Raw genomic sequence first — 22,655 nt, 5'->3', positions numbered from 1 at the left:
ACATATTCCACAAGTGATGTGGGATTGATTTCTTATTAATAAAGAAAATGCCTAGGCCCATTTGATAGGCCAACCCTTAGGTAGGTGGAGTAAACAGAACAGAATACAGGGAGAAAGAAGCTGAGTCAAGGAGTCGCCATGATTCTCCTACCGGACACAGATGCAGGTTAAGATCTTCCCTGGTAAGACACCTCGTGGTGTTACATGGATATTAGAAATGGGTTAGATCGATATGTAAGAGCTAGCCAATAAGAGGCTACAGATAACGGGCCAGGCAGTGTTTAAAAGAATACAGTTTCAGTGTAATTATTTTGGGGCATAAGCTAGCCACGCAGGCGGCCTGGTGGCGGTGACGCAGCCTTGCTGCTCTTATCACAACACACATCAGCAAACAACAAACCAACTCCTGATCCTTTCTTACCAGCTCCTCCAGATTGTCAAAGTGAGTTAGATGGGCCACCTGCTCCATGCAGGAGGTCTGGCTGGATCTCCAGTTACTTGTGTTTTCAGACAAATAAAAACATTTACGTCCAAATGCAATCCAGTCTTTTGGGCAGGTAACATTCCCAGCTTCAGGGCTCACAATGGCCGGGTTTTCTTCTCTCCCTAAAATAGACCCAATGCAAATACATATCATAAATAAACATATCTGTGTCTCATCTCTTTGGCTAAGCATTCACTCTCCACTGTGAGGTGTGTGTTTGACTGTAGCTTTCATTACTGATCACTAAGAGACTCCTCCTAGCATGGTGGTTTCCCATCAAGAACCTTCATGTAGGACTCTAAGGAAATACTTCTCTTCTTTGTATTTTGAGTTTGCAGACAGAATCTCTCTGTGTCCCCCTGCCTGGCCTGGATCTCACTCTGTGAACTATACCTATCTGAATGCATTTTATAGCCCTATTCATTGTTTATGGGCCCTTGCTGCATCCTGTTCTTCCTTGTCACCTTACATCACTCTTCCTTGTTCTCCTGTCTACATGTTACACCACGCTCCACTCAGAGCTGATCACACTGTACATTATAGGCTGGGACATGCATAGGAGGGAGTGCATGGGGTCTCTTTCTTTCAGAATTCCTGGCTGTGCCTCCTGAGTGCAGGCACTAAAGACACCATACCCTAAACAACTCATAGTCATTATCCTACTAGGACTCTTCCTGATGGCTGGAATTCTACAGGTTCCTTTCCTATGATCCTGCATCACATCCTGCTTTTGTAATGACCAAATAGAGAAAATGCCTCACTTCTCTGGATTTGAATATGGCAAAATACCAGCATGCACAACATGGCGTGATCTAATAGTTTTTGATACGAAAACTTTGATTGAGGCCTTCCTGGTATCATGTCATGTATACACTAAATCCATATGAATGTATGCTGACTCTCATTAGAGGCTTTCAGAATGGCAATTATCAAGGAATCTCACAGCAGATGTCAGAACTCTGCAGAAATAGGGAGACTTATTCACTGTTGGTGGGAGTATACACTGATAAAGCCAGTATTGAGACACCTTTTGAAAGTTACAAACAGACCTTTTGGGACTCAGCTATGCCATTCCTGGGCATATGTGAGAGAACACTACATCATAACACAGAGACCTGTACATCCATGTCTACTGCTGCCCCGTGTACAATAGCAGCAAAATGGATCTGACCTAGATGTCCATCAACTGATGAACAGATAATGAAAATGTGGTACATGTGTAAAGCAGAAAGTTATTCAGACATAAAGAAATTGAAACTTGTAGAAAAGTTGGGAATCTACAAAGTAAAATATTAAATAAAGTCACACAAGCTCAACAAGATAGAGACCCCATGAACTCCCTCATATGCTTGTCCCTGCCTGGAATGCACAATGTGAACAGCGGTGAGTGTGGGCATGGTGTAACACTTAGACAAAAGAACAAGGAAGGGTGGCAAAAGATGACAAGGAAGGACAGGATGAAGCAAGGGCCCATAAGCCAATAATAGGGCTATAAAGAGCATTGTTTTTCTAGTTTCAACTTTCCTGGTATTTTTGCCAATTTGTGGCTGATAAGTATATAAAAACGCAAATACAGTGAAAGTCTAAAACCATAACCAAAGCTTTATGGCTTCAGAATGTCTTTTCTAACTGTGTGGAAGTTGAGTGAGATATACAAGATTTGGGACTTGGCCAGTGTTTGAGTGGCTATGCTAATGGAGCAGTGTGATGTGTTCATTTGTGGATCTATCACGATAGAGTAATGTGTGTGTGTGTGTGTGTGTGTGTGTGTGTGTGTGTTTGTGTGTGTAAGAATCTCCAAATGCAGGACTTGTGAAAAAGTAATATTTTTCTTTCATAAATTTGCCTTTTTCTTCAAATAACAGATAAGAACAAATGCATGCCTCTTTTCAAGTGCTAGTGAACCTAGAAATAAGTGATTGATAAGAAATATTAAATACTAGAAACGACCCACACACATTTTTTAGTGGAAGGCAATTTGGTGTAGCCGTCGCCAGCTCTTATGCCCAGTACCACGAGGCTTTAATGAAAGGAACAAATGCAACGGCACTGAGGACAACTGCCAATTCTTTTTATCTCAGTCTTTTCAGAGACACATAACAGTTTAGGTTACACTGCCTAAGTCTTGTGAGCATGTGTTTCCATGTTTGACTTGTGTATTATTCATTGCCGTGGCTAACGTTGACTTTATAAAACAATATCATGAATTATTTAATCCACCTATTGCAAGAAAGTTGTAAAATTTTATCACATTATTCAGAATAGTCTAAAACTAGAAGCTTGGGATAACATATGTCTGGAATAATCTACTTAGTATTTTCACACCATAGTTGAAGATGTTAACACAAACCATGGGTTATGGGGGTTTTCAACCTCCCCAACCATACCATTCTTCACTGCCCTCATTGCCCCTAGCTCTTCCTTTGAGTTTTCCTCCCCTTGATCTCTGCCTCAAATAGTTTCCCCAGGTGAACATGTCTCCTGCATCTCTCTAGAGGTTGCTGAATGTGCTCTTCCCAGTGATGCTGAGCCTGGCCTCCCGTGCACACCACAGTCTGTGTTGTTCCTTCACTGCATCTTCCACCTAGACCCTAAGTTCCCAGAGAACAAGAATTTCCCATGTGTTTTCTCTCTGCCCTTCCCACAGTGCCTGCCTCTCAGGGCTCAGTAAGTGTAACTGACAGTGTGGATGTGGACAGAATGCTGCAGGATCTGGAGAATGTCACTCACCTGACAAAAAAACAAAAGGTGCAATCACAGTGAGGACAATGATCACTGCACAGAGGCAGCAAAGCCTAGCAGGAGACACAAGGGAGACAATTCCAAGACATTTTTCTTGGATCTTTTTACCTGAAAAATATTAATATAAGAATGCCAACTTGGAGAATTTCTTAAAAAAAAATTAAAGAAAATTAGCACAAACATCCACTTACAATCCCCTACATATATCTGAAAGAGTGCTGCAAACCCCTTTCAAAGAAGGCCCTGGTCCATAAGGGATGGCCATGGCAGAATGAAGACTAGAGATGCTAGAAACAGAACTTCCCTGGGGTCTTCTGGTTACTGAACTAAGGGAGTATTATGAAAGGGCAGGAACCTAAAGGAGTGAGGATCACAGTGAAAAACAACAACAGTCAGCTGGATTTCTCTTCAGAAAGTGCTCTGGTTAGGAGTAGTGAAAACATTAGGGAAAACTCAGTGTAAATAGACCTATTAACACACTAAGGAAAGAGAAAAATAGAAATATCAGTGCACAGCAAAATTATGCAAGAATAGGAATTAGAGCAACTTCCTCAACCCTATAAAAGTTATCAATTAAAAACAAAACAATAAATCCAACTACACTCTGCTTCATTTCCAAGGGTGCAGTTATTAATGCTTTCCCAGCAATCAGGAGCAGGAGTAGGATGTCTGCTCTCTGTTCCAGGATGACTTCACAGGAGATCCACCAAGGGTAAAGAAATAGGGTCACGAAGCTGCAAAATTCCTCAGGATTTAAAATGACTCTTCCACAGGACACAGGTTCAATTCCCAGTGCTCACATGGTAGCTTACAACTGTGTCAACTCCAGTTCCAGGGGACTCATCACCCTCTATAGGTACCAGGCCTTCATGTGTTTAACAAACGTGCAGGCAAAAGAGCCATATACATAAAATGAGATGTTTTTTTTTAATTTTTATTACTTTATAAATAATACCATTCAAAATTTCCACTTCCTCCAATCCTCCCACTCCCACCCTCCTCCCTACCCCTCCCGTCCTAAGAGGGGGAAGGGTACCCTTAAAGAAAGAAAGAAGGTTTATACATCTTAAAAACAGAAGAAGTGTTTCTCATCACAGATGACATGGTTCTACATCATCACAGATGAAATGGTAAAAATTTTAACAAATCTACAAAAGACTACTGGATGTAAAAAATGAGTCTACAAAAATGTATGACACAATGTCAGCATGGTGAATTTAGCTGCATTTTCCTGTCCAATGGGAATTAATGTCTAAAACAACACCATTTACAGTAATGCCAAAACCCATAACATGAATCTAAAAAAGTTCATAATCAAAAACTACATTTAAAATTATGAATAAATCAGGACAAGGCTGGAGAGTCAGCTCAGTGGTTAAGTTTTTCTTGCAGAGAACTTGGGTTTGATTCCAGAACCTATACAGTAGCTCACAATTATCTAGAATTCCAGTTTCAGAAATCTGACACCCTTTCCTAACTTTGGTGGGCACTAGGAATGCATGTGATGCACAGATATTTATGCAGGTAAAACACCCATATGCATAATTTTTAAAAATAAAAAAAAGGAAAGAAATCAAGGCACGTAATTGTTGCAGGATATTTGTTCACACTGGCATTCCAAGACTGCTAATAAGGTTTAACATTGAATCAGGGGTGTAGCAGGCAACGAGCAGACCAGAATTAGTAGTTGAAGTCTTGAAGGAGCAAAATAGAGAGACATTGGAAGTAGTAGGAAGGGACTGAGAAAGATTCATGAGCCCATTTGGATAAGGAAAGAAGAGAGAGAGAAATTCACTGGTTGCTTCTCCATTGCTTCTCTGATCAATCAGGTTTTCTGGTAAGTACAAATAACCCAGTAGTGAATAACTCCGTTGATACAATAAGTCAGATCAGGACAAAGTACTAAGCCCAGGTTTATTCTGAGCAAAACATAACCGAGTAGTCGAGAAAATAGTACAAGCCACATGGGGAATTATATGGGCCAGACCTTAAATATCCTCAGGGGTGGAGCCGGTACTTGGCAGGTTTCCTTTGGGCAGAGTACAGAGAGGGCAGGTCCAGGGAAGATCCCCAACAGTTTTTACTCTATTATCTGACTCCCAAGTTTTATTCAAAACAGAACAATATAAGTAAATGCTATACAATAAAATAAAACACTCACTATTGCTCATATGTCAACAAATCCTGAACAAGTTTATATATACAACACAGTTTCACTTCCGGGGGTGGGGTGTCAGAGTGCTTTCAGAAAAAAAAAATCATAGCATCAAACTTAGGAAAATTAAAAAGAAACTAGAATACTCAAAAATGATTCTGAAGAAGGGTCAATTCAGAGAGAGCACACTGCCTAATCTAATAACTTATGGGAACAGGAAAAGAGCCAGCCTGGTACTAGCAAAAGAGTAGACACTAGGACATTTCAGCAGGAAAAAAAAAAAAGGCTCCAGAAATGATACCAAACACTAATGGTGAAGAGATATTTAATAGAGATGAGTGGTTCTTAGAAAGGAAAGGGTGGATCTCTCCATCCAGTATGTGCTACTGAAACAACCTGCTGTCTGTCTGCTAAAAACAAGATTGTAGACCTGAGCACAAAGCTCAATGTTGTAAAGTCACTGAATTCTTTATAAAGTGGGGAGAATGTTTGTGAACTTGTCTTGGGCAAAAATCATCTTAGATTCAAGAGTAAAATCACTGTCTAAATAACAGGAGGTTGAATAATTAGATGTTGATATGAACTTCATGATTTTCTTTTAGAAAGGCAAACTTGTGCAGTCACTATGAAGCTGTTTGTCCAGGAAGTGTACAATATGGTGATGTGCCTCCATCCTACCCATATACTTCATGCTGGAAGGAAAGCTTGAATTTAAGGTTCAAGAAAAAAGAAAAAAGAAACCTTTATGTGAATATTTGTAACAGTTTTAAGGATCATTGTCAAAAATGAAACATTTGCAATCTTTCAAATGTTCCCAAGCTAATGCCAAGGTAAACAAACCCTCTCAACACAAGAAACAAGTTGGACACACATCTGCACTTGCCTAATTAACTTTTCAACTGATTATATATGATTTATTTAATAAGTTAAAATTCAAAATACAGTGCCAGGGCATTTGCACATGCCAGCAATGTTTGTCACGAGGCACCTGTGCTCACGTTGCATTGATGGTGTCCCACAGCTGCTCGTGGTTCCTGGGATTAATGCCAGAGCAATGCTAGTTTGTTCTCCTGCACACTCAGTGCACACAATTCATGCATGGCTCACCTTCCTACCCCCACCCCTCAAACATACACACATCAGGTTAAAAAAAAACACCTAAGAGATACCTATACACAATCACTGTACAGTAATGCTTGTTATTAAATAAGATGTAATGGCCTGGTCAATCCATTCTAAACCTCTTTAACATAGAGAACTACATCGGCAGCAGGTGGTTATATACATAAGCCAATGTTAATGTAATATAGAAAGTGAAGACATTTACTGATTAAAGATCCACATAGATCAGCACAATGAGGGACTAGCAATTCATTTCCAAGCTTACTTACAGGTCCACACCTAGTAAGTGGCCAGCTGACTGGACAACCTGTATTCTAGATGGACAAGTACAGTCAGTGGGAAGGGAATGCATGCACCTAGTAGAAGAGCGAGACTGGTCCTGCAGTCACAGCTTCCCTGTGTGATACCATAGACACAGAGAAGATCTTCCTCAACATCAGTATAGCATTGGAAAGACTTCTCTAGACTGACGTGAACATTAGTGTTAAGTGCAGCTGAATTATGCTAGAAAAAAAACTATATTCCAGGACTTTAGAAGTACAGGAATATCAATACATATACTAAAATAACTTCAGCATAATTTTGGTATACCACACTAGCAACACGAAATTCCTTTTAAAAGTGAAGTTCTGGACTGTACATACACAGGGCTAACACGTTAGATAATTCAGACTCTTATGCTCACATGATACACATCAAAGTCTCTCAATTATCAAATAACCTATTTCATATTACAGAAGCATATCTTTCTGTATGACACACTGGTATATATTAACTGATGCAAATATTAAGTAGGCCATAAAATTAAAATATATCAAAGGTAGATTTATATGTACTCATAATTATTCCTTTCATATCCTCTGGTTTAGGAAAGGCTATCACTAGTCCGGCATGTGCACCCCCTCAACTCCGCTATACAGGGGGAAATGCAACCATTCATGAGTTCAAATTCCTCAGTTCCATCTGGTGAAAAAAAGTAAGCTGGTGGCTTCCATGGAGATTTTTTAAGATAGGATGGATATTTCCCCGCAGTGCATCAAAAATCTCTCTCTAGGTCTCACAGTCCACATGAAGATATGTGCTGCCACAGAGACCACCGATCAATTCCCAAATCATACTGGCAGGTGACATATTTAGCTCGTTCATTTAAATGGGTTTCTCGCATAAACACACAAAGAGAATTTGAAATCACAACAGCTCTGACACAGGGATCAGAGTACCTTTTAGCAGGGATGTTGGCTGGCATTTATTCCTACTCACATCATATATTTCCAGTGACTGGAGACCATCTACAGTGCCAGAGGGGTCTCCCAATCCAGAACTGGTAGCAATACGCAACCCCCAATAGAGAAAAATTTATCGCCAAAAGCTGTAGCTGAAGCTAAAGATCTGCTAGTCTGCCCCACGGCCACCTCTACCCACGAGTCAGACCTCAGAAAGTAACAGTACCTGAGGTTCAATGTCATCACATAAATGCAGTCATGAACCACAACGGCTGCTCTCCACTGCCAAGCACATGGGAAGGGGCTCCCCACTGTCCACTCATCCTTCTCAGTGTCGTATCTTTCTACAATCCTCAATTAAGTTCTCCACCAACACTGTCTCCTCCAATTGCATAGATATAGCCTTCACAGCAAACCAAAGGTGGCTTCTTGAGGATGAAGAGCATCTGCATCTTTGGAAACCAGGTACTTTGTTGGGCATCACACCAGTAAAAGCAATTCACAGTTCAGAAGGCGGTCTGCAGTTTGCCTGTCTTACTGTGTTTGTTTTTGTGTTTTTCAGGGGCATCTGACCCCCTGCTATATAAATATGATTATCACGGGTTACAATTGTCCCAACTTTATGCAAATCAGCTGGCAGGCTGCATAACTTGTAAACCTTTTCTGCCCAGGGGCTATAACAGACAGAAGAGTAAAGACTACAAGGGTTTTCTGATGATGCTTCAATGAAAACCATCATCTCCTCCTTAGTCATCCCAAGTTGGTTTGAAAAACTTGGCCATAGACTTATAAAGACCTTGAGCCACAGCAGGCTTATCGCTGGGTGGGAGACCCTGGAACCAAGCTCTCTGTGTGACTTCTGAAAGTGTATCAACTCTGATTTGGCTAAAACCGAAGACAAATACTGGGATCTTGAATCTGTATTGTACTCTAGCCACAGCATCGCAGCTTCTCAAGCTGTTTCTTCCTTTTCTGTATTTAGATTGCCACTTCTGAGAATGTCCATCAGGAGGTGGTGGGGCAATTGCCACTGCTGAGAATGTCCATCAGGTGGTTGTGGGGCAGTTGCCATGGCTGAGAATGTCTATCAGGAGGTCGTTGGGCAGTTGCCACAGCTGAGAATGTCTATCAGGAGGTCGTGGGCAGCTGTATGAAGGCTTCTGGTGGACACAGCAGTGAACTTTGCTCCACCGTTCTTTCAGCACTCTGCTTTAGCTCTTTACAGCCAAAGAGATCAGCAAAACTCATCAACTGAGCGCAGCTCTCTGCATTCATTTTTTAACTAAGTATTCCCGACAACGCTATAATACATCCTCTACCTGTAGGAAGCAAGCTGTTTGCTGGAGCTGCTCTACAGTGCTGTCATTTCTGCCAAGTTCACCGTGTGTGCATTAGTTGCCGCACCCACATTCCTCAGGCGGAGGAGCCTGTGCCTGCTTTCACTTAGTCCAGAACATGCCACTCCACCAGCCTGCACTTACAGGGATGCACGCCCAGCAGGGGACCTGACACAGCAGGAACCCAAGGCAGTAGCTCCCTTCCACACACCTCCTGGGTTGGCCTCCCGCCTGTGCCCACCATGCCCTAGTCCACTCCTGCAGCCTTTCTGGCAGCTCCCAGGTGCCCAGGGCTGCACCCACCTTCATCTGGCTCACCACACCCTTCCCACTTGCCTAGTTCTTACACCACTTTACCAGCCCAAATGTCCCAAAGGCTTCTGACTCAGACGTTCCTGTTCCTATACTAATCAGCAAGCTTAAGCAAGCTTAAAGGCAGTGGGCCACAGAAAAGTCTCCTTCCAGCTTACTTTGAAAAGAAACCCCAACTGCCACAACTTGCTTCCTCTTCTCACTTTTCAACAAGTTTCCTACCAGCTTTTCACAACTTCTTTGTATATTGTTTGACTGTGCTGTGCTTGCATGCTTCTGAATTTATAGGCTTCCTTGTGATTTCTAATTTTGCATCATGCTTTAAAAAGAAAAATCTTCCCAAATCCAGCTGTCTGATTTTAGCTAGTTCTGACTGATGCGGCAGTGTTAGGCTTTCAATGCCTGACTAATTTCTCTCAACCTGTCACCAGGTCCACCCATGATAGCACCAAAGGCATCACCCCATCGTCTCTTATTGCTGCTTTATATTTGGGAGGATGGACCACAATTTTCCCCATTTATTCACTGATAGATGCAGGTTGGTTCCATGTGCTGGTTATTGTGAACAGTGTGATAATACACAATCAAGTACAAATATCTCTTGGGGAGGTGGAGAGGAAGTAGACAATATTCACAATAAAGTGGTATCAGATCTGGTGTTAAAAGGCTCAGCAGGATGAGTACAGTTCACAATAACACGGTGTTTCTAAAAGTAGCTGAGGTGATTCCTAATATATTCATCATAATGAAACAATAAACGTGTTAATTTTAATGTGTCAATCAAAACACAGATCCTACTCTGACCATGAGCTGTTGTTCACTCTTTCATCAGCAGGGAGCGCCATTGACACGAGAAAGAGCTTGCCAGGCCTTTGTTTTAAGCAGCCCTAGGCTTGGTCTCAGGTCTGGAAGGTGATGAAGAAGCTACCATCTTGGAAGTTCTCCATCTTTATTGCTTAGTCATGGGATCTCTTAAGGCCTACACGGAATTTATCTAGCCCCTAATCCCTCAGAAGTACTTGGTTTAGCTGAGAAACAGTAGTATTGTTCATGAGCTTTCCCTTTTGGTATTAGTCAGAGGAGGTGAAAGCGTCAGAGAAGCTGCAGAGAGTTTCAGAGAGCTGGGTCCCCAACTTTCACCTAAGTCAGTTGCTTTATGGACTTCCACCCATTGCCATGAGAACTTGGCTGCAGTTTTCAGCCCATAGATAAGTTCAATGAAGGAAGGAAATCTTTACGTTTGTAATTTCTCCCAGAATAGTAGGTGCTTTGGCTACTTTGAGGAACAAGTGACTTGGTGGTACCTGAGGGCCTACCCACAACTCAAAGCTGGGGACAGCAAAGCAGACCGAGACCTGCCGCTCTACCATAAGGAGGGTGGGTTCTTCAGTCTTTTTGAGAATCCTGGGTAAGAGGTGGGGGCACTTTAGGTGTACACTAGATGGCACGGGCTAGGGCTCAGGGATTCAAGGGAGGCCTGGTTAGAAGGCTTTCCTCTTCAGTTTGTCCCCCACCCCTCAGACCAGTATTTCCCCCACATCGGGGGCCTATCCACCTAGAGGAACTTAGCCTGATCTCCCGAGGCTGCCATTAGACAGTTGATCTAACAATAATTGTGAACTCCATTTTTCAAGAAATATGATATTCCTAAACAAAAATATTAAAGTAGGGATATAGTCATGTCTCAGCAATGAAGAGCATTTGCTACCCTTTTAGAGAGAGGACTTGGTTCGTTTCCAGCACACACACAGTGGCTCACAATTGCCTAAGTCTAGGTCCAGGGGATTCAACACCTTCTTCTGACCCCTGTGGGCCCAGGCATGCTCCTAGTGCACAGACAAGCAGGCAAAACACACATACACGTAAAATGGATTTTAAAAGTTTTAAACTAAAGGGAAAGAGATTTAAAGAATGAAATGGAAACTTTCCAAAATGAGAGGATACGGTTTTAAACAGCAATCTCCAATGTCCTTTTCCCATCATTTACTATAACCTGAAACTGTAGATGGATTTAGAGGTGGGATCAGTCTCCCATCCCCGACCTACTGAAAATCCTGGGATGCAGCACTAGGTAAAGTAGGACAGAGATTGTTCCCTGGTGCCACAGAATCCTTTAAGACCTGAAGGAGTACACCTGTGTCCTAAGGAAAGGGGAGAATTTCTGACAGCCTGGAGGTTAGGGATGAATAAGCACATGCGGGTTAGTTCCAAGGGGGGGGGCGTCTACTGTGGGAGCACAGAAAAGAAGGTAGAGGGGAGGTGTGAGCAGGGGCACTTTAGGTGTGCACTAGATGGCAGCGACATGCCTGAGCATGCCCCGGTTCTTCAGACCAGTCCAGTAGAAATCCAGACACCTACTTTGCTATACAAACTCAGAAGGGCTGTTCAGCAACTGTCTGACAACTGTCTCCAGAATGCCGGCTTCTGCAGTGCTTCCTCCTGCTTGCTGTGGCCTTGTTCCGTGTATCTGGCCTTGGTGGCATTAAATTCCACTCCTCACTGATCAGTTTACTTGATGATCTTTATGAGATCATTGATGATTTGATTTTATGACCGCAATGGTGATTACTTAGATCAATGATTTAATTGGACCTTCTCGTTTAGGCCAATAAAGATGGCTAAGGAAATAGTTTCGGTTATTTGGCCAAGTGTTCCAATAAGGAATACAAAAAAAAAAATCAAAAGAGACTAAAAGTCACCTTCCCCTTTGGAAACTAAGAAGGAAGTTTAATGCACTATCGACCCATGAATTCTGCCCCTGGAAAAGCAGGCTGATTATCAAGAAAATTTTGTCCCTGCACCCAAGGTAGGCCAGAGTTCCTTGGTCATATAGCTTATAGAATTAATCACAGGCCCCAGGAGCCACCTTGAAGAAACAAACTTGTGAAAAGAAATTAAATGACGCTATTGTATGTAAAGGAAAACTGATGGTTAGCTGAGCACGTCTTTAAAGTTTCTCTAGAGTCATTGCGGTGCACTGTGTGGAGGCAGGAATGGACTGAAGTGCCCATGGTCCACAATCCCAGGGACACACTGCTCTGCCCACGAAGCCCACTGCCACCTTAACCAGGCCTGCCGCCCATCCACAAGCCTTTCTGCCCAGGACAAGTCTGTCTCAGGTAAGTCTTTCCTGGAAGGAGCCCCACCCCAGTGCACGCCCTGTGCCTGAGGCTCTTGCCCAGAGTGCCTGCTCATAGCCCCTCGGATCTTACCTCCTACCAAATGCTGCTCTTCATGGTTCCTGTTGATGGACGCTGGCAGGTTCTCACATATCACCTCCTGCAGCTCTTCGTCGTCCCCGTTGATGGACGCGGGCAGGTTCTCACATATCACCTCCTGCAGCTCTTCGTCGTCCCCGTTGATGGACGCCGGCAGGTTCTCACCTATTTCATCCGGCGGCTCGTCCTCATTGCTGTTGGAGAGGCCGCCGGAGTCCTCAGACATGAAGGGCACAGTGCCTGGCTCCACACTCCGTCACTCAGGAGGTTCTCAGGATCAACTGGCCCTAGTCTCTGGCACCGACCTGTTGTATCCTTGGGAGCAAGGGCGGTACCGGCCAGGGGGACGAGCTGCAGCGGACCAACCCTAGAGCATTTCTCATCCTCCTCCGCAACTCTGACTCCAGCTTCTCATTGGGCCACGCCGCTGGGCCCCAACCTCAACCTGAACCCCAAGCAAGGATCAAAATTTCTCCACCCCCAACAACAAGCAGGCAAGCAATATGCAAATAGCTTCCGGGGAGCGGTTGTGAAAGTGAATTCCAGCGGCTGAGGTGTAGCTTCCACCGGAATAACCACCTTGACTGTTAAGTGAGATTTTTGTCAGGAGTCTTGGGATCATTTCAAGCGCCCTGTCATTTGTCATCCTCACAGTTCAGCTTTCTTGGCCTAAGAAGATTGCTTTTTTAGTAAAATGGGAAGGGAAAAAATGTAAATATATAAACCTAGATAACTCCCTGTAGATGAGTCCCTCAGCTGAATACCTCAGTGCAGGCCCTGCTGAGCTTGCCAGAAGTAAGTCCCCAGAAGAGTGGCATGTGGGCCAGCCCCTGCACGACTAAGGTGATTTCAACAAACAAAACTGGATGACAATATTCCAGTGCCAACAAAGTTGTAGGGTCTGGCTGTAGAATTTGTTTCAGGCATTATGAGTGGCACGTTTACTACAGGTGATAACTTTCTCTCCCCCTCTCCCTCTCCTCCTCTCTTCCTCTTTCTTTCACTCTGTTTTGTTTTGTTTTTCCAGACAGGTTTTCTCTGTTTAACAGCCCTGGCTGTCCCGGAACACACTCCATAGATGAGGCTGGTCTCGAATTCACAGAAGTCCACCTACCTCTTTATCCCCAATTACTGAGATTAAAGGATTGCACTACCACCTCTTGGCCTAAATTTTTTTGTAATCTTTTAATCTTTTCTTACTCGTGTTATGCCCAAATACACAAAGATCCCCAAAAGCCAAAACGAAGACCAAGTTCCTCATGTAAAAGCAAAGAGCCTTTATTTTTTGCCAGTTGGAAATTTGTTTTCACCGCATGTCCAACGTATGGGAACAAGCAGAGAGCCCCGAGCTCAGTTAGAGTTGGGTTTTTGTAGTAGTAAAAATGGGGGAGAGGCATTTCTGAGGTTCAGGACCCCTGATTCGCTGACATTTGTCGAGGAGAGTTCTGGTGAGTATAGGTGATCCTATCTCTAGTGGTTGGAATATAGGCATTTCCTTTGGATGGTCTCTTCTTGGGTGGTGCTTGGGTAATCTCAGTTTGTGGTTCTTCCTGCAGCCAGGTATTGCTTCAGTGTAAACTACTGAGACTCAGGCCTCTATTAAATTTACCGATGGCTAAGTCTTATTCTGGCAGGTGATAATGGTTGGAAGTTAAGAACTTCCTTTGGGGGATCTGTTCATATTTAGCTTATCATGGCTGGTTCCCACAACTCAAAGGAGAAAAGTGAAAGTAGCATAAGGAGGAAGTGGAGAGGATTAGAATTCTCAAGGTTTGTTCCAATACAAAGATCAGCAAACCAAAAATAATTGTGGGGCTGTGTGGACCATGGACAGACTATACATCTTTCTTCCGTTACCTTGAAATGAAGTAGTTAATTCAGGGCTGCCTCTTCTCTTTTCCCCTTCCACCGAGAAAGGGAACTAACAATCTCTTGGTAAAATTTTAGGATGCTAGCTCTACATTATCTTCAGATGTCATCGCTGTATATTATTCATGTGTTCCTCTTTACCTCCTCATACATGCGCCTTAGTGAATTAGTGGAGCCAGAACCTGCTCTATAGATCTGGACATTTTATTTCCCTTGTCCCATGAGTGCTGGGACACAGGCTGAACACTGGGGTGGTCTTACTCAGGGGTGAATCACAGGTTTCAAAACTCAATCCTCAGGAAGCTGCAGGGGCCACGACACTGGGACATTTCACCGTGACTTCTAAGTGCAGGACTCTAAAAGAGGCCAGGTAAGGCTGGGAAGAGATCTCAGCACAAACACTAGGGTGTGAACACTCTTGGTCCTTGCCCAGTGGAGTGACAGCAGTGGAACCAAGGATGATGTGGTCACAGCTCCAGAATCTTCCAGCAGCTAAGTCTCATCTCAGAACTGACCTCACCTCACAGCAGGGCTACCAAATTAGGAAGCCATGTGTGGATTAATTCAAGGTGGAGGCTGAGCGCTCATGATCCCATGCCCTTCACAGACTGCATCCATCAGCTGAGAAGGAGCCTCCCCCACTTGGCTTTTTCTGGACACTAGACATCTGAACACAAGACGAGCCATATAGCACTATACCCCTTTGCCCACAAGTGCAGGTTATATGTATGACTCCTGCGGTCAACTGTAGGAATGTCTCACTGCTGGGTGTTTTAAGAACCAGGGTGGAATTTCCTTGATTTTCCTACCAAAGCAGACAATGCTTTAGGTCCTGCCATCTTCCTGTGAGGCAAAGCAGAGCCCCCAAGCAACCTCATTGGGCACACAGTTTCAGATGCCCCTTGAGTATCTTTTATTGCCTTCTATCCTGATGGCAGCAGGTTTGAACTGAGGGTCATCAACATTGGAGCCTAAATAACCCTCAGTGGATGCATTTTACAGCCCTAACCCATAGTACACAAACACTCGTCCTTCTGTGGCTGAGAAAGTCCCTTGTAAAGTTTGTATTTACATTTAGTGACAGTTGTCACCTTAAGTTAACACCTGTCAGCTCAAACAAAGATTTGCACGGCAACCACGATTCTAAATTGTACGATAGGCCTTGCAGTTTGATTATGAACACTACAGGATATAATATCTTTGGAATGTCTCAGGGCTACAGCCAGATATGTTACCATCACAAATGGCACATGCTAACATGTGCCCCAGATGCCCAATTTGGGAATTGGGTGGGAACCTTCCTTATGTTCCAATTTAAGCTCTCTATCTCAAGGCAATACATATTCTATAGGAAAAACAACAAATCAACTCATGGTCCTTTATTTACCAGCACCTCCAGACTGCCAAATTGAGTTAGATGGGCCCCCAGATCCTTGCAGGAGGTCTGGCTGGATGTCCAGTTACTTGTGTGTTCAGAAAAATAAAAACATTTACTTCCAAATCCAATCCAGTCTTTTGAGCAGGTGACATAGCCAGCTTCAGGGCTCACAATGGCCTTTTCTTCCTTTCTCACTAAAACGTACACAGTACGATTATATATCATAAATAAGCATTTCCATGTCTTGGTTCTTTGGCTAACCATTCAATTACTGTTGTGAGGTGTGTGTTTGCACCCTATAATACTGATCACTAAGAGACTCCTCCTAGGATGGTGGTCTCCCATCAAGAACCTTCATGTGGGACTCTAAGGAAATGCTTCTCTTTTTTGCATTTTTACTTTGGGGACATAATCATTCTATGTGCCCCTGCCTGGCCTGGACCTCACTCTGTGCATAATACTTGTATGGATTTTGTAGTAATCCTCTGGCTGTGCCTCCTGAGTGCAGGGACTAAAGATACCATACCCTGAACAAAATCTTAGTCACTACCCCATGAGGACTCTTCCTGATTGCTGGAATCCTACAAGTTCCTTTCCTGTGATCCTGCTTCACATCCTGCTTTTGTAATGACCAAATGAAGAGAACTCCTCACTTCTCTGGAAAAACTATGGAGAAATACCTGTACGTAAAACATAACATGATCAAATGATTTTTGATACCAAAACTTTGATTAAGGCCTTCCTGTTAGCATGTACACATACATTAAATCCACATGAATTTATGCTGGCTCTCATTAAAGGCTGTTGGAATGGCAATTATCAACAAACCTCACAGCAGATGTCAGAACTCTGCAGAAATAGGGACACTTATTTATTGCTGGTGGGAGTAAAACTGAAACATCCAGTATGGAGGCTCCTTTAGAAAGTTAAAACAGACCTTTTGTGACTCAGCTATGCTACTCCTGGGCATATATGAGAGAACGCTACATCATAACACAGAGACTTGCACATCCATGCCTACTGTTGCCCCAAGTACAATAGCAGAAAAATGGATCTGACCTAGATGTCCATCAACTGATGAACAGATAATGAAAATGTGGTACATGTGTAAGCAGTAAGTTAATCAGACATAAAGAAAAATTGATACTTGTCAAAAGTGGGGGATCTACAAAGTATAATACTAAACTAGGTCACACAAAGTCAGTGAGAAATAGACCCCATGCACTCCCTCATATGTTTGTCCCAGCCTGGGATGCACAGTGTGAACAGCTGTGAGTGAGGGCACAGTGTAACACATAGACAGGAGAATAAGGAATGGTGACATAAGGTGACAAGGAAGGACAGGATGCAGGCAAAGGCCCCAAAGTCATGAAGAACTTATAAAGAGCATTGCTGTTCTAGCTTAAACTTTGCTGGTGCTTTTTCTAAATAAGTGTATAAAAATGTAAATACAGTGAAAGTCCAAAACCATAACCAAAGCTCCGTGGCTTCAAAATGGCTTTTCTAGCTGGCTGAAAGTTAAGTGAGATACACAGGGTTTGGGATTTGGTCAGTGTTTGAGTGGCTATGCTAAAGGAGCTGTGTGATATGTTCATTTGTGACTCTATCACAGTAGAGTGATTGTGTGTCTGTATGTGTTTGTGTGTGTGTGAGTGTATAAGAAGTTCTGAATGCAGAACTGCTTGGAAAATAATATTTTTCTTTCATAACGTTTTCTTCCTTTAGCAGGTGAGGATGACTACATGGCTCTTTGGAAGGACTACTGATGCTAGAAATAAATGATTTGATAAGAAATACTAAATACTAGAAATGACACTGACACTTATTTTAGAGGAGGGCAATTTGTTCTGTTTCCAGTTCTTTTATTTATTTAATTAATTATTTTTTATGATTCCTTGATGTAGGTGCAGGAGACACAGGGAGGAGACGATTCTGAGACATTGTCCTTGTTGTTCTTTATCTGTAAAATACACATATAAGAATGCTAACTTTGAGAATTACTTAAGGAAAATAAAAGAAACTTACAAAAACCTACTTTACAATCACCTACAAGTACTTAAAAGAGTGCTTCTTCCTTCAAAGAAGACCCTGGTCCATAAAAGATGGTCGTGGTGGAAAGAAGACCAGAGATGCCAGAAACACAGCTTGACCCAGGGTCTTCTAGTTACTGAACTAAGAGTAATCTACTGGCTAACCTTGAGGATCCCATGAATCTCAGATCTCACTTTCATGGAAGGATGAACTGTACATTCCATGCCACATGGGTAGATGAACAAACATCCCTACCATGAGGGTGGATGAGACAAAATTTTCACTGGAAAAAAAAGCTGGCTGCAACCTTTCTAGGGACAGAAATTACATCCATAGTCCAGAAGCCGAGACTTACTGTCCGGTGTCTTGTGTATGGTGAGAGTTGTGTAAAGCAGTGTCTTGAGTGGACAAGATTGGCTCTGGAGGTGGTGTTTTTGTTGGAGCAGAGGTAGGATATGACAGGGAAGTCTGTTGGGACATTGTTCAGCATGTTTTTGAGAAAAAGAATCATTTTTCTTTTTTTGTTGTCCCCTGCACTGGGGAATGGCTGCTTGGGAAGAAGAACTGCTTCGTTTTTTTTATTAAACGAGAGTTCATTATTGATGTTTCCTTTTGCTTAGGAAACCCCTTTCTCTCCAGAGTAAGGTTTTGCATGTGTTATGCAGCAGATGTATTTGAAACCAGGGTATATGTTGACTCTAAGACTGGAAGCAAGTGCAAGATCCCAGGCAGGAACAATTAGTTCTGCCATTGGGAAGCTGGGTGAAGGGTAGGAATTTGGCTTCTATGAAGTGTGGGCTGGTGGGACTAGTGGGGTTCTGCCAGCACCCGTGTCAGAGGAGCTACAGTCAACAGATGACTGAATAGCAAATCTAAGTCTTGGTTAGGCAAAGTCCCAGGAGAGGGAGATGGGTGGGGGCAACTTGAGGGAGGAAGGGATCTAGCATGCCCCTTGCTTCTGCTGTCCTTGTTTCTGACTGCTATGGCCTTGTTCCTGTTGTTTCTGGCCTTGGTGTCGTTAAATCCCACTCCTCACTGGGCAATTTACTTGCCAATCGCAATGAAGATTATTATTATGAGAGCAATGATGCTTAGTTAGATCAATGATTTAACTGAATGAACTTCAGAGTTAGCCTAAAATATAAAGGTAGTTAAGACATTAACGATGATTAGGTAAATCATTTAGGTTATTGGGACAATTGCTCCAGTAAGAGATACAAAAAAGGCAAAAAGAAACTAAAAGTCACCTTCCCCTTTGTTAGATGTGAAATTTGTCTAGGATGGAAACTAAGAAGAATGAAGTTTCACGCACTGTAGACCCATGAATTCTGCCTGTGCAAAAACAGGCTGATGATCAAGAAAACTTTGTCCCTGCACCCAAACTTAGGCCACAGTTCCTTGGTCTGTAAAGCTTACAGAATTAATCACAGGCCCCGGTATGCACCTCAAAGAAACAAACTTGTGAGAAGAAATTAAACGACCACATTATGTGTAAAGGAAAATTGATGGTTAGCTGACGCTCCTTTAAAATTTCTGTAGAGTCGTTGCGGTGCACTATGTGGATGTAGGAATGGACTGAAGTGCCCATGGTCCACAATCCCAGGGACACACTGATCTGCCTATGAACCCCACTGTCACCTTGTGGCCTGCCGAAAATCTACATGCCTTTCTGCCCAGTACACTTCTGTCTCAGGTAAGAGTCTTTTCCTGCAGAGGGAAGCCCACCCTCAGGCTTGTGCCTAGAGTCCCCGCGCATTGCCTCTAGCCCCTGGTCTTCTACCTGTGATCTCCTGCAGCTTGTTGTCGTCCCCGTTGATGGACGAGGACAGGCCGCTCAAGTCCTCAGACATGAGGGCCATAGCTCCTGGCTCTGTGAGATTCCCCCATTCACCGGTATCAACTTGCCCAGACTTAGCCTACATCTCCAACCCTGTGTTGAGGAATGTACCATGCCTCCCCGGCACAATGTGACTCAAGCCGGTTTGCAACCTCAATTTGCTGCTCTCCATGGGCCCGCCAAAGGCGCCAGCTGGTCCAAAGCCTTGCGCCATCACCCACAGGCTTCAGCCGCCTTCTCAGGTGTGGAGGTGTGGGTGGACTGGCAGAGAGTGAGGGAGGAGCAGAGGGAAGAAATGCTCGGGAAGGAATTCACCTTCACCGAGGGCATCTGAAAGCCGAAAGAGTGCAAACAGACATACACACAGACAGTGCACTCATATGAGGAAAAAAAGGAAGGAAGGGGAAAGGAAGGGAACGGAAGGGGAGGGGAGGGGAGGGGGGAAGTGAAGGGGAGAGGAGGGGAAGAAAGAAATAAAAAGAAAGAAAGAAAGATCAGTCATTACCCCATGAGGACTCTTCCTGACTGCTGGAATCTTACAGGTTCCTTCCTATGATCCTGCTTCACATCCTGCTTTTTTTTTAATTTATTAGATTTTTAAAAATTGCCAATCCAAGTTCCCATTCCCTCCACACACCCTCACACCCGACCCCCTCCAATCCTCAGAGAGGGTAAGGCACATTGCTTTTTGGAAGGTCCAAGGCCCTCCCTACTTATATAGGCTGAGCAAGGTATACATCCAAAGAGAATAGGTTCCCAAAAAGCCAGTACATGCAGTAGGGATAAATCCTGTCACCACTGCCTGTGGCCCCTAGGTCTGCCCCAGCCATGCAACTGTCAACCACATGCAGAGGGATTAGTTTGGACATATACTTTTTCCTACTCAATCAAGCTGAAGTTGGTGAGCTCCCATTAGATCAGGTAGACTGTTTCAGTTGGTGAACACATCATGGTCTTGGAGCATGGGTGTGGGGGGAGAAGGGAGGATGGAAGGGGATGAGAAGGGGAGAAGGAGAAGGTTGAGGAGAACTTGAGGGAATGTGATAGTCAAGATTGAGGAAGGACAGAGATGAGAGCAAGCAAAGAGATATCTTGATTGAGGGAGCCATTATAGGGTTAGCAGAAACCTGGCTCTAGTGAAATTCCCAGGAATCCACAAGACTGACTCCAGCTAAGACCCTAAGCAAAAGAGGAGAGGCTGCCCGATCTTGATTTGCCCTGTAGTAAGACTGATGAATATCTTAAATATCACCATAGAACCTTCATCCAGCAGCTGACGAAAACAGAAACAGAAACCCGCATTGGAGCACTGGATTAAGCTGCCAAAGTCCTGACTCCTCACTTCTCTGGATTTAACTATGGAGAAATACCAGCATGCAAAACAAGGCATGGTCAAATATTTTCTGGATGACAAAACTTTGATTAAGGCCTTCCTGTTATCATGTACACATACATTAAAACCACATGAATATATACTGGCTCTCATTAGAGGCTGCCAGAATGGCAATTATCAAGAAATTTCACAGCAGATATGAGAACTCTACGGAACTACGGACACTTATTTATTGCTGGGAAGGGTATAAACAGATACATCCAGTATGGAGGCTTCTTTGAAAAGTTACAGACAGACCTTTTGTGACTCAGCTATGCCACTCCTGGGTATATATGAGAGAACACTACATCATAACACAGAGACCTGCCCATCCATGTCTACTGCTGCCCTGTGTACAATAGCAGCAAAATGGATCTAACTGATCCATCAACTGATGAACAGATAATGAAAATGTGGTACATGTGTAAAACAGAAAGTTATTCAGACATAAAGAAAAAAATGAAGCTTTCAGGAAAGTGGGGAATCTACAAAGTATAATATTAAATAAGGTCACACAAACTCAGAGAGAAAGAGACCCATGCACTCCCTCATATGCTTGTCCCAGCCTGGGATGCACAGTGTGAACATCTGTGAGTGTGGAGTGTGGACACGGTGTAACAAGTAGAAAGGAGAACAAGAAAAGGTAATGTAAGGTGACAAGGAAGGACAGGATGCAGCAAGGGCCTAAAGTCCTAACAATGTTATAAAGAGCATTGCTTTTCTTGCTTCCGTTTTCTATTGTCTTTTTTTGTTGTTTCAGATCAACTCCTTACACTTTATAATACACTCACATTTGTACACCAATCTTGTGTTCACGAGTACAAACGCCAAGAACTGTGGAGAATCTCAACAGCTGCTGCCCCACCAACTCCATTCCCAGTTGGTACGGCTGTCCTTCAGCCGTGTCCTAAACCACAAGGGGAGGGGATCCTGGCCGCCCGTTCAGAACCTGGAGACAGCGTGGGCATGCAGCTCTGAGCACGTCTGCGTCTCCACAGAGCTGAACTGGGACTCCGTTGTGTTCCAGGCCAAATTGGCTAGAAGGAAGTCACCCATTGCTGTCTGAGTTTCGTTGCTGGTGAAGAACAAGTTCCCCAGGGGCTCGAAGCCAGAACTCAGGGTCTGTGTTTCTGTGCTGTTCAGCTGGACCTTGCTCTCCAGCACGGGTGTGTGTCGAGCCGGGGAGGCACCATTCGGTCTGGGTCTCTGTGTCAGAGGAGTCAGTGCTCATAGAGAAGCTGGAGTGTTTCAGGATGCTGCCCAGGGGCAGGTGAGGACTACTCTCCAAGAAGTTTAAGTCTGTCTGTGTCTGTGTGTCAAACATCTCCAGGCCCAGAAAGCTTGAACTTGCCCTGAAGCCATAGGGCTGTGCAGAGGGGTCTGTGAGGAAGAAGTCGGTCTGAGTTTCGATGTCCAGGGACTCCAGGGCAGGCTCAGTGCTCACGCTGGTGAGCTCACTCTCCTCCGTCTGAGTCTGGATATTTGAGGCCGAGAGGAACTCTTCAAGATCGAAATCAATCCCAGAATTCTGGGCTGAGCCTGCTGGGAGCTGGGTGTCAGGCCCGGGGTTTGTGT

At 43.7% G+C, this 22,655-nt stretch overlaps 1 protein-coding gene and 2 pseudogenes across 6 annotated transcripts in view; all 3 read right to left on the bottom strand.

The window, feature by feature from the left end:
- The window catches only part of LOC126495495 (C-type lectin domain family 2 member E-like), a 28,428-nt gene extending 15,538 nt beyond the window's left edge, over positions 1 to 12,890 (bottom strand). For 2 of the 6 annotated variants that reach the window (XM_050133076.1, XM_050133075.1), the window contains exons 1-2: positions 12,588 to 12,889; positions 3,215 to 3,334 (exon numbers count right to left, since the gene is read on the bottom strand). In XM_050133076.1, the coding sequence (XP_049989033.1) occupies positions 3,215 to 3,334; positions 12,588 to 12,819 (352 nt within the window). In that variant the 5' untranslated portion in view covers positions 12,820 to 12,889. Of the gene's footprint in view, positions 1 to 421; positions 607 to 3,214; positions 3,335 to 12,587 lie in introns of all 6 variants that reach the window. The other 4 variants (XM_050133078.1, XM_050133077.1, XM_050133074.1 and 1 more) reach the window with 3 other exon arrangements.
- On the bottom strand, positions 7,416 to 12,303 carry LOC126495493 (kelch repeat and BTB domain-containing protein 2-like; annotated as a pseudogene).
- Positions 12,891 to 22,022: 9,132 nt separating the features above from the next.
- LOC126495492 (ATM interactor-like) overlaps positions 22,023 to 22,655 on the bottom strand; it is a 4,538-nt pseudogene continuing 3,905 nt past the window's right edge.

Source organism: Alexandromys fortis, unplaced genomic scaffold (assembly GCF_014885135.2).
Source record: "Alexandromys fortis isolate MF-2015 unplaced genomic scaffold, M_Fortis_MF-2015_v1.1 scaffold_471, whole genome shotgun sequence".
Lineage (NCBI taxonomy): Eukaryota > Metazoa > Chordata > Mammalia > Rodentia > Cricetidae > Alexandromys > Alexandromys fortis.
The sequence above is the reverse complement of the archived record's forward strand: the minus strand, read 5'-3'. Positions and strand labels throughout refer to the sequence as shown.